Here is a 12,923-nt window from a genome sequence, read left to right on the forward strand (position 1 = left end):
CCTCTCCTAGCTCACGTAGGATTCATCGAGATATTTAATGGCCATCGTACGAAATCTCGCTGAAAACTGCGACGGGAATCCAGAATTACGACACACTCTTCGTAACGAGAAAATAAAATTTTTTATACGAACATACGCCGAGAGTACTCCTTCTCGCATTGCTTTGAAATACAGTGGCGATATCGTACATCATGCTATGGCAATTAATCATGTTAAAATTATATATATTGTGCGAGAAACGATAAATCATATATATTTCATTCATCATGATAAAGTAATGTATTATGCTGAAGCGTTTCGCGAAATAATTCTTTGTCGAAAAATTTTATTTATTATATTCATTTTCGTTTTGCATCGCTTAGAAGAAAGTTAATTTCTTCGGTAAAACTAACAACTAACATTGTACTTTTAATATTCCGTATGAACTTTGATGGAAAACTTAATATTCCGTGAGGATGACATATTGCTTCTTTATTAATGCATTAATATTCATGATTTCATTATTTGGTCATTTATCATTTGGTTGTGATTTCGTTTTCGTATCGTAACAATAAAATGTACTTAAGTTTTAATTGCTATTTCATTCATTTTGCTTCTTTAATATTTTTATATTATATGGTCATGAATTGATTGGAACTATCCGTGATGAAAGCACGAGTGCAATAGAAACAAACTTTTATGAGCCTTAATTATAAATGTATATTATAAGTATACAGAGTGTGATTGCTAAATATCTTTTGCCTTTTATTTTACATTTAATTTTCTGATTTTAGTACGAAGCTTTTGACTGTGTGGCTTCTCTATCTCTTTTCATCTATCTTTTTTTCAAACGTTTCAAAGTTTTCTCATAGCCTTTTCGAAACGGAAATGCAATAATGCAATGCGAGTATATTATTAATTAATATTTGGAGATATTATATATATATATATATATATATCATACCGTATATATAAAATAATACAGAAACGATATTTAAAATTCACGATACTTGCTAGAATGCAAATTGCCATTACAGGAACCTGTAATTAAAGCAGTAATTAAAGTGAAAAGATAAGCTAATTTTACTTCGTTAATAAACATCAGAATTTTCTTTTTTTTCATTTAAATTGAACTACGCACCATGATTCCAGTTCTTATTTGTACGCAATTTTTATCAGGAATTAAATAGTCAACATAATGTATTATACTTCAAACTATGTATATTGATAGTGAACCATATAATACGGAGCCTCTCGACCTAGATATTTTATAAATGGCATTAGTCGGATGTATGCCTCCTCTTTTGCGAAATCCCAGTAAATTGGCTTAGTATCATTTCGAAAACGTTGAATAACAACGAAAAGGTACATTTTGCGCCATAAATAAAATCTGCTTGCCCGTTGTGAATTCCGTTGAGGTTGACTGCCTTTTTCGTGCTCCCGAAATACAGTTTTCTGCTTCAATATCGCTAGTTTAAAGCGTTCACGATGTATTCGGACATCTCGACAGAACATTTATTATATCCTTGGACCACGGTTCTCCTGAATCTCTTGACTTTGCGCTTTCATCAAATCGCTGATGGAAGCTGTACTTTCCGCTTTTGCAGACCTTTTCGAAACACGCTATTTCGTATATTTTTCGGTTCTTCTTGTGGATCGTAAAAGTATGATACATATATGTATTGAGAATTTCTTTATTTGTTTTAAAATATAGGTCTCTTTCGGATAATATGAAAGAGAAAATGAAGATAAAACATATAAAATATCGAGATTTTATTTTACTCAGATTTTACATAAAGTGTGTATCACCAAGATTCACCATCGAATTTAGTAATTGTTATTTAATATAAAATCATAAACGATAAACACATCCCAGCAAACACAAAGTAACAGTAATATACATGTTATAATTTCCCACTCATTAATATAAATACAACATAACATACGTGTTATGTAACAATTACATTGTTGAGTGGGAAATTATAACTAACATGTATATTACTGTTACTTTGTGTTTGCTGGGATATATGTATATAAGAAATATATATATAGTACGAAGTATACGATATGAAATTGGAAGGGAGAAGAATGAAACTCATTACTCTCATAAAGTTTTTATTTAGTGATACGTGATAAGAACAGACATCGTTTCTAGCGCTTTTTACAGAAAGCTCCCTGAAAAACGTATCTCACACGCATCCCACGATTCGTCGTTTGACGCTGATTGTGAGCCGCAAAGTGAAGAGCGATGTAATCAACGGTACACCGTAAAACGCAGCGAGAATGAAAACGGATGAAACATATCGGGAAAGCGGAATTTTATTCTACATAGATATCGTGCGAGGGATGGATGGGGCGAAAACGGACAGGCATGGGGAAAGGGGGAGGATCATTCACGGTGCTTGTCGCACCGAGAGAATGTTGCGGCAACGCTTCGGCGATCTCATCGTGTGACGTTGGTGGGTTGTACGTTTGAAAAAAATAAAAAGAAAAAAAAAGAAGAGAGGCAGCGATGGCGCGTTTACGCGCTGACAGGGCGATGCGATGCCCGGAGGATATCCTTGTCGGTCTCCGGAATTATGGTTTGGCATACCGAAAGAGGGTCGACAAAAAGATTACGCGATCGTGGCGAAAGTGCTGACCAGAGTGTCGGCCGCCGGTGAAATGACGTCGCGACGGTCGACACGTCAAAACTTCCCAGCTGGTGGCGGAAGTTCATCCCAGATGATAGGAGTTATCCACCGATGTACCGAAAGGCACTCGCGGATCAAAACGGATTATATCCCAGTGTCGAATGGCGGAGACATGTACCATTCGTTCGTACTAATTTGCGCGAATCCTCCCTTCATCCCTTTCCCGTGCAACTGCACGTCTCTTTTGACTGGTCCAGTCATCACTCGGATCCATTTTTGCGAATTGCGATATCGTAGTAGCGAGTCGACGCTCTCGGCGAATTAGCGGCGGTCAATAGTACCGTGGTGGTCAATAATACGGTCAATCGTGGTGGAATTTCACGGTTGCGTTGTCCGCAACGTTGATAGAACCGCCGGCGAGAAATTGACATAATTTCCGCGACGCATCGGCGCGAATAAATCACCTCGTCGCCTTTTGTTCACGGTGCAGGTGAATGAGCGCGGTAGTCGGGGCGGACACCTGTGACTACACTCGTTCGTGAAATGTATAAATTTATTATTACGAGTTTTAATAATTGCTTTAGTTCCGTTGCGCACGGAGACACGGTCTTTGCCATAGAGAGCGCAACCAGAAAATCGAAATTATTATTTTAATTCTTTATAACATGATCTTTTCTTGGATGCGTACGTGTTGTGCGAACATATTTTCTTATTTTGTTCTCACTCTACTCGAAACGGGAAATTGGCCAATTTCTTCCGAAATCTAAAGGGATTCTCTCCCTACGTATGTACGCGCGAGCTGATGCGATCGCAAGACCGATTCTAAGAGAGAAAGACAGAGAGAGAAAGGAGAGAGCTGAGGTAGAGAAAGAGACAGAACTGCTCTTAACGTCACATCGTATTTCACTAGCACAGTGATCGAAACAAAACCGTAATACCGTAATACCGGTGAGTGCGAAGGAGACAGAGTGTAGCGCACGGGGTGTATGCGCGAGTGCTCGCGAACTCCCGCACTCGCGCGAACGGAACCCGTAAATGGGATTAAGACGAATGGTTTTACCTTAGTTTACCATCGCGGCGCCGTCTCCGGAATGCGCCGCGCGTCGCTTTCATTTCGCCGGAATTACACCGGATGTACTGCAGATTGCGCCGCGGGAAAAGGAGTGATTAGCTGCAGGGGTAGCACGGCGCGGTCTCTCGATTGCAGATACCGATTTTCCGGGGGTGCAGGTCGAGAGCGGATTAACCTCCTCGCTGGGCGCGGAAGCCTGAAGTTACGACAGAATGCGCGCGTGAGCGCAGCATTACCTAAGTAGTTCCCTCGCGCACAGTATATAAAATATAATGTATATCGATGATACGGTCGCCCGAGGCTGATTTATCACCTTTAATAGGTATCGAGCCAAAGCTGTTTCAAAGATAAAATACCACTACTCGTAGCCTGCAACCTCTTGCACTGCACCTCTCACGCCTCTTTCTCCTTTCCCCTGCCTGGGAAGGTAGGTGAAGGGTGAAGAGCTGTTATTTGTGTGATTGATGATTAGTAAGTTCATCAACGTATTGCACCTGAATCCTCCGTTGGATATCTACATCTCGTGAAAAAAATGGAATACTCGGCCCAGGATGTTCTCATTTGAGATTCCCCAGGATTTCCGGAATCTGACGGACATAAACATATTCATACACCTCTTCCGTAAAATATATTCACGGATTTTTTTATGTGGTTTGTTTTACGAGATTGCGCGAGGTAACGGCTGCGAGTTAAAAACGCGTATCCTGGAATTGTGTCGTTGTTGTGTTGTGCAGAATACCTGGTGAAAGAAAATCTGCATTTTGTCGTTGCGACGTAGCACGCGAAAGGGTTGACGGGCGATATTACAGGATAAGCTTTTATTGTTGCCAGTGAATAAGAGAGATATTGATCACTTCGGATTGCAAAAAGAAAAACAGGAAAAAAGAAAAAGCATGTTACTATTTTTTGCACGCGAAGTTTGTGCTTCGTGCGCGAAGTGCAGCCCTCGTATGTTCATCCATACCGATCGTATCAACGACACGATCGTCGAGCGAAGGGCTTTCTACTTCGCACGGTATACTTCACAAGCCTTGATAAAGAGACGAGAAGCTTCAGAACCGAGATCCTTTGATCGTGCTCGAGACGAGCCATCCACGCAGTTTCGAGCATTCGCTCTTCGAGGGCCCACTTAGCCGCGCTGGGCGAGATAGGTCGATTCGCGCAATCGTTTGCTTGCGAACCACCAACCGGGGAGTCAAAACGACTCGAGAAATCCCTTCGACAGCTGGACCCTTTCGTCGTGTCAGTGATTGAATCGTCTTCTTATTGGCCGTGCTCCGCTTCACACTTCTTGCGCCTCTACATGGAACGAGTATCGATCGAACGTTCGAAATTGTATTCGTCGAAAGTACTGGCGAAATATTTTTCATCGCTTTTTCATCGTTTCATGAAAAAGCATTTCGTCATTTATTACATGTACGTGTATGATTTATCACGAATGTTTTCTAATCTTATGTTTTAGCAATCTGATTAAGTACGTTTAAAATAGACGGCGGAAAAAAGCACGAATAATCTATTAAAAATACACGCATACAAAAAAGAATAATACAAAGAAAAATACAAAGAGAGGATATAGAAATAGAAGGGTTTTTACTGTATTTTTTTATTTAAAGCATGGATTACTCCTACCAACTAGCATCACTCATTGATTCGGAATTACATAAAATCTTTCATAATTTTATACAATTCTAGTGGTTTTATCTACAAATAGGATTTTATTTTGCCGTGCAAGAGAATACAATTCTATTTTCTCACATTGTTTTATTTTATTTTCATTCTCTTTTTTCTTCGCGTGCGTTCATGATGCTACCAACTAGAGCTAAATCTGTTTTATTTAAAAATATACTAAAAAATATACTGAAAATACCGCGTGATTTTTTATATGGGTTTCACATTATTTATAATCTAAATAAACTGTTTCAAATTCATTAAGCAGAAATAAACCAACGCAATGCACCAATTGTAGCATTATTTTAAAAATAATTCTTCTGTATTTAAAAAACAAACAATACAATACCATTATACGAGTTTGGTTTGAAATATGATCTAGGGAAATAATAGAGTCCACAAGTGAATAGATTTCATTCAAGCGCGCCACATGCGGTACATGACTATTTTGTTACAATACTCATTGTTAACGTTATTGCCATTAATTTTGATTCACCTCGAGAAAGCAGAGCAACTTACCGCCCGCGCAACGCCGCGCCATATAACACGATGTAACAATCGCGATTAAGCGATGCCGAGATTTCTGGCACGCGAATACAGGCGCTGTCTGTATTATCGTACACAGTAACTGATCTATTCTGTACGAGGGAGATTACAATTCGCGATAGCATCTAGTTAACGGCATAATTCGCGGATCCCACTTCGCGTCTTCCAAGACAAACGTTAGTAGCCTCATCTACACGGCGTGGCTCCTTTGACCGCACGCTGATATCTAATCTGACGCTGAATAGGGCCACACAATTACACGCATTGCGTTAGATTGTGCGATAGAACCTACGATCTTCTTCGTTATATCTCGCGCCGATGGTATTATACTTAAGGACAGAATTAATTCTCGCTGATTTCACGCAAACGGACGCTTATGGTTTCCTGCACCGCGTTTGTTACGTTCGAAGTGCTTCCGAGATGCCCTATCGCGTATGTAATCTGCTGCAGTAGAAAAAACTCTTAGAATTTAGACAATATTGACCGTCAATCGGTTGAAAAAGGATTCATTCCTATATTATCATTATGATATAACAATCTTCATGTCGCGCCACGAGAGCCCGCACATAATTAGCATACTAATTGAGATTAATATATAGTGAACGTAATTATAATATAATAATTTGTGGGGTATATTGCTTAATGTGCGCCGGCAATTCATTTCACTTTGCCGAGCATTACGGAGCGTTACCTTCCGCGGTGTTCCATAATTTATTTACGGACTCATTTGTACGACAAATGGACACTGGGATAAGCATAATTATAGGTATTAAGTAATCCCGCAGTCTGTTTCTGGTAAATCCTACAATCCGCTATTTTCTTCTTTTTCTCGGTATAACGGAATCAGTTACAACAAACGGGGAACATGCTGATAATACACTTTTCGCGTCTTGTTCGGCCGGAAAAATATCGACACAATTAAATCTCAGTTTTCCCAAGCGGTAATATCAATTAAAGATATCCGATTAAGTCCGATCGTGCCGTAATGTGCAATTGTAAGTGCAAACTACTGCACGAGAAGACAGAAACGTCTGTTCCGAAATTTTTCGTCTAAATAACAATTGTTTCTATATACATTCCTCTCTCCTCTTTCTATTCTTTTTATATTCTATCATTTGAAAATCTCGATATATCCAGTGACGAGACTCGACCGTGACGAGTCGGGTCGCGGCGTGATTGATAATCCTTTGCCAGAATGCGATATGTCAAAGTGGCTCGACAACTCGGATCAATCTGTCGACTTTTGACTGAGTATTCATCATTATTTATAGAAGGATAAAACAGATGAACGACACCGCACGATGACTCTGATCTACGTGACATTCCTATGGGACTCCTTTTCTTCGATTCCTCCAACGATCCCTTCGATTCGTCGAGGTCGTCCGGTACACGCTTGTCCGGGAAATAAACGAGGCGAGTCAGCATCGAGACGACCGACGGGATCTGCTTCTTTGCGTGGTACCTCTCGTTTTCTGGCACGTACGACTGATATTCAATGGCGACTCGGCGGTTCACGAAGGTCATTAGGCTGAGTAGATCGCGGCTACGTCCATGAAGGTCCAGTTCCTCACAGAGCGCCTGTATGAACCAGGAGCCCGCGTTCGGATTGCGCCACGAGTAAAAACCTGAAAGTCGTAACGGGCGGTTCACTCAGGAGCCAGTAGTGGATTAGGTTCGCTTCCGGATTCGCTACATAATGAGATACGCTTCGCGAGAGCTTTCGCGATAGATGCACACGACGCCGTTGTGTTGGCGAGTGGCCGGGCTCTCTCTCGGGCGCTTGGCAAGGTGGATGCACCAGCGAATGACCCATGACCCGCGATAAGGGGCGGCAATATGAGATGGAGTAGAAATTTCACGCGCTAACCTTGGGTGTAAATCAAGCGGCGAATATAAATCAAGCGTGTGTTAGATACGCGATGGTTAACGCGTGGTAAAGAGCAGCGATCATGATTTTCGATAAAAACGTGCGATTTTTTTTCTGGCTTCTCCCAGAAAAATTTATAATGAAATATGCAAGATGATGTCTTATTGCATCAGGAATTTTTCTTATTTTAATTGTGCGACCGTTTGTATGTTTGAACAGTATCTCAAGTTTCCAAAATTAGTAGAATAAGTTGATCAATTGATCGAAGCGTAGCATCGTTAGAGCTCACATTGTAGAGCTAACGGATTTGTTACGACTTGGAGTAAACCTAGCCCCGATAAAAAGTTGCAGCTTCCTCGGGCAATAAGTTTAAATTAATTTTAACTTTCCGCGCATACACGCGCGAGTCGACCGTGTACTCTTCGCTAATCGTGTTGCACGGAGCAGATATATATTTTAACCTGAAATTACGGAGCGCTGGATGTTAGTTCGGCGTAGCGCTTAAACTTCTTAGGAAAGCAAGCGTATCCTACATTCGGATGGCATTCTGTCTTACGTTTCATCTAATAGGCATCGAATTAAACGCAGCTAAAATGATAACAAGATTGCGCAGCGTATCGTTCCTCGCTAAGAATTTATTATTGGCACTCATTTAATATATTCGTGAAAAGCAAATCATTAAAATCTTTTAATCATAGAGAACTATTTGAATACAACAATTTTCCTATTAAGTTGTACTTGATACTTGGCAATACATTTATCAAGTAATATTATTTATGCATTTCATAGATGATTTTATAAATTATCCTGCTGTCATTTACTCGGTAATCTCTCTGATCTACTCGGCTTTGATTACTCGCACGAACTCATAAATTCAACGGCCATCGATAATGACGATATAGAATTGGAAACAGGCGTGATTACGGACTTGGAATCTCGCGCGAGCGCAGATTATAATCTAAATAATATAGATGCTCAAGTAAGTCGTCGCAAATAGTTTTTGACGATATCGCACGGTTCCTTAATCTACCCCTAGGTGGATCCGCATGCACCGGCGCTGATTAGCGCTAATGCCTATTAGTTTGGGATTAGATCGTTCCCCCTTTACCATCTGGATCACAGGTAGGATTGCGATTCCCTAATCTAGGATTACTTTGCATGCACTGTACGCGCGCGTATCCACGTCTTGCCGCGCTGGAGAACTGTTCAATTATTCCACCTTTTATTTCGCCGTTTCGCCGCTTTTATTCCGATGAGAGCTTTATCGCAGGCCTCGATCTGAACACGTCGCGATCGATTCCACTCGCACGTCTCTCTTGAGGAAGTTACGGCCTGCAATCAGACTTATTTCATCGTCGATTTCTGAATCAAAGACCAATCTCGGATTACGTGATGTTCAGAATAAGCTTCGAGGTGTATATATGTACTCTGATAAATCTTCGCAATTGGACGGTTGCGAATGGTGTCAAATATCGCAGCAATTTGCGGAAATTGTGGCATACGAAAGCAGCAGATTGCGTCGCGAGATCGAAGTGTCTTATGGAAAACAGGTTGTTGGAATGGGCAAAAACTATTTTTGCATCCGCTTGCCACTCAAGAATATGCAAGAGAAATCGATTTCTTGATGCACTCTGACAAGGTGGTCCCCTTAAGTGTACATATGCAACGTGCACAGACGTGTACAGATTTTTACCGCGGCATCTTCCACCTATGAATTTTACAAATGCGAAATAATTATTCTGAAGGAATTTTTATGATTTAATAATTTTTCTTATTTAAATTATATAACTTTAACGAAATATGTTATTTATGATTGTTTGATAGAAACGAGTTTGCTAGGCGCTCGCGGTAACAGAATAATGCGTTGTACAAATCATGCGAGTGCCACGGTGCCAACCGGACGTGTACGTACTCGATGATGTATTAACCGCGTATTCACTCCCGTAGCGAAGTGTTAAACGTGCATCCCCTATCGCCACCGGTATGTTAACTATGCGCTTATCTCCTACACGGCATATTAATGATGCCTTTAGCATCGCAAGCCAGCAGGTGTTATTCGCGAGTTCACTACCGCCCGCGTTATTAACAGTATGTCCACTTCCTGTGTGTGTTAGACACACGTGCGTACACACATACACACACATACATACGCACATACACGACACTCGTGTATTAATGCATAATCTTCTTCCTTGGAATATTAATAGCGTGACCATCCGCACGTGCCACGTTTATTATATCCGGCGGCTATTATCTAACTACCGAGCTGTTATACATATTTTACATTGTTACGTGCAAGTAATTCCCCGGGACGGGTTTTGTAAATTTATTCGCTGATTCGCCGCAATTAACGTCCGAGATACCTCCAGATGCTACTCGGGATCAATTCATTATGCAACCACCGCGCGTGCATGATAACCGTTAAGCTCCGATTGCGCGACAAATAAATGTATCAAGGTAAATAGATACGAGTTATATCTGCATTTTGCGATTAATTAACCCAGTGCTCGATCCACGCATTTTAATCCATCGATACCGGTTATGCGCGCGCGCGTAAAAGTTTGCGATTATCGGAGAGCAACTTGCGAACCATGGGCGAATGTATCTTCTGCTTCCTCCCTCATAAACAAATCCCGCTTGTCGGGTCACGCTTAATATGATGGAAAGAGTATATACGCAAACATCATTCCGTAGAATACACGCGTATTACATAAATTCTGTTTACCCTCCTTAATCGATGCGACGTGAGCAAAGTCGCGAGCAACCGCCGAACAAATTTTGCGCGGGCGTATCCTCGCAAACGTATCACTCGCAGCGGCCGTATTAAATCGCATTTCAAAGTGGGATATCGTAACGGCTTTCGGGAACTTTTATCAATTTCAGCTGAAAGGTAAACGTATCCGTCCAACGTTCGAACCAACTGCTTTTACGCAGCGTGACGTATCAAGGGAAAATTATGTTCGCTATGCACGAGCGCAGACTCACGTATCGTGAACGTGCAAACGTCGCTTTCATAAATGATATACCCGACCAATTTCGATAGCGGTGCGCTAATTTTCGCGGAATCTGTAATTACTTCGACTACCTCGACCGTGACGATCGACAAGTATTTTTCATTAATCCAATTCCATGAGATTGATCATCACGCGGTACGCTTTGTCACTGTACGAAATTCTCATCGAGCAACATGCCAACGTGCTGTTGGTCTATCGAGTTCCTGTTGCTTTTTTTCTTCTTTTTCCCCCCGTCTCCCTCCCTCTCGTTCTCTTTTGCGAATCGTCGGACTGCTGCTCGCAATAAATCAGCGGAACTGCGATCGTAACAAAGTTCGCGCCATTCGATTCCAAATTTAGGCGAATCTCAGTTAAGAGCTCGCAATATTTCTTTCGGGGGAGGAGCGCCTCTCTCGCGCGTACATCCCTCGCGCATATTGACGATGCGTTTGCATCAGACTTGCGAAGTTTGAATTGTTGCACGGTCTCGAAATTGCATTTAAGGCGTCATCATGCGCTTCCCTAGGTATCTAGCAGCGGCAGTATAAAAGAAAGTTCCGCCGTTGCGTATGTTTAAAGAAATGATTTTTCAAACTGTGGGCACAATAGCGCGCGAACTAGAACCGTAAAAGCTAGAAGCATCAGCGTGAAATTGCGGCTATCAAAACGCTTTGGAACCATGAGAATATATTACAATTTTACGGAGTATATTATGCCAGAAAGAACGTAGAGTATATTGTGTCGGCGATAGGGTTCCTGACACTTTTCGCAAGTCTATTTTATCGAACTGTGATAGTTTTCGAAATTTAAACGTGCGACAATTCTAGGTATTTTCGTAATACAATTTTTCGCATGCGTCAATGCATAAAATAAATTAATATTATACATCATATCGGGATAGTTATATGAATCGCGCAGCATTGATGCAGCATTGTAACGTATATTCCATCATTAACATAATCTATAATTATGAAATTATTGAGGTATGTAACAATTACCAGTTTGCCACTCGTTATAAAATCATTTAGAAATTATATGAATTTTATTATTGAAAAATATAATATTACATATCGTCCGCTGCTGTAATTATTCTCTGATTGGCTCTAATTTATTTAATATCTTTAATTAGTAAGTGGCATTTATATTGATTGCTATTACTTTCTCTAATTAATGCCAGAATTCATTTTTTTGTTCTCTCTTTGCGATAATTTCATAAATGTGTCAAATAATGCATGGGGCATATTAATTAATCTCCGTAATTATCTTCAAAATATTCTTATGTGCCTGGAATCGCATATATCATTTGATGAATAGTTATGATTATAGGATTAATTAACGAATTTGGCACAGATTGTTCAATTTTATAATGTCATACTTGCTGCGTGAGAAACATGTAGGAATAGAATTGAAAGAACACGATGACATTGACGTAACATATACAGAACGATGAAAGATAGGCAAAAGAATGTATCACGACATGCAACTTAGCTACTGACTGGCCGAATGCCCTTAAAATAGCCGCTTGGACGAGCTTGGATGAATTTGGGCGCCATCCAATTTTAGCCACGGAATGTTCTCGTCGCCACAAGAATGGCAATATTTGTCTCGTGTCTGCACATCAGACATAGAGTAGACACGTTTCCATCTGGTCGTGCTCTTTTGCAGCATGTGACTGTAATAATAACCGCAATGTGATAAATCATGAATGCTGTTTTACGTCCGCATGTTTCAAAAATATCGTTTTTTCGCCGAAACACATACGCCATATACAGATACGCTTGTGGTGCAATTCACGGTTTATTTCGATTCGCTGTGCAGTACCCTCTACATATTTCATATAGCACAGCTGGTTCCGCGGAGGCGATCGTTGAGAAACTTTATCGTTTTAAACATATCGCGAACTCGTTTCCCATGGATTCATTTATGCCTTTTCCTCCCGGCTTCTCGTATAGAACTTTGTAAAAATTTACACAGGAAATGCGAACAGTCGCGAAGCAGAACGAAACAGAAATGAAGAACAGAACGAAGAAAAAAGGTAATTGCATTATACCGTATCTTGCAACAGATACGTCTGTGTGCACGTGAGTAGATGATCGCATGATTTATCATGCACGTGATATTAATGATACGTCGTACGAGTGACAGCTATCGAATTTGGATTATCC

The 12,923-nt window shown here is 40.6% G+C and overlaps 2 protein-coding genes across 6 annotated transcripts in view; one reads left to right on the forward strand and one right to left on the reverse strand.

The window, feature by feature from the left end:
• LOC105278832 (alkaline phosphatase) overlaps positions 1–12,923 on the forward strand; it is a 181,486-nt gene that overhangs the window by 73,641 nt on the left and 94,922 nt on the right. The gene's annotated exons all lie outside the window — the stretch shown is intronic.
• Positions 5,272–12,923, reverse strand: part of LOC105278819 (caspase-1) — a 34,431-nt gene continuing 26,779 nt past the window's right edge. For both annotated transcript variants that reach the window (XM_020031361.2, XM_011338199.3), the window contains one exon: positions 5,272–7,523. In XM_020031361.2, the coding sequence (XP_019886920.2) occupies positions 7,000–7,523 (524 nt within the window). In that variant the 3' untranslated portion in view covers positions 5,272–6,999. The remainder of the gene's footprint in view (positions 7,524–12,923) is intronic.

Source organism: Ooceraea biroi, chromosome 4, assembly GCF_003672135.1.
Source record: "Ooceraea biroi isolate clonal line C1 chromosome 4, Obir_v5.4, whole genome shotgun sequence".
Classification (NCBI taxonomy): Eukaryota; Metazoa; Arthropoda; class Insecta; order Hymenoptera; family Formicidae; genus Ooceraea; species Ooceraea biroi.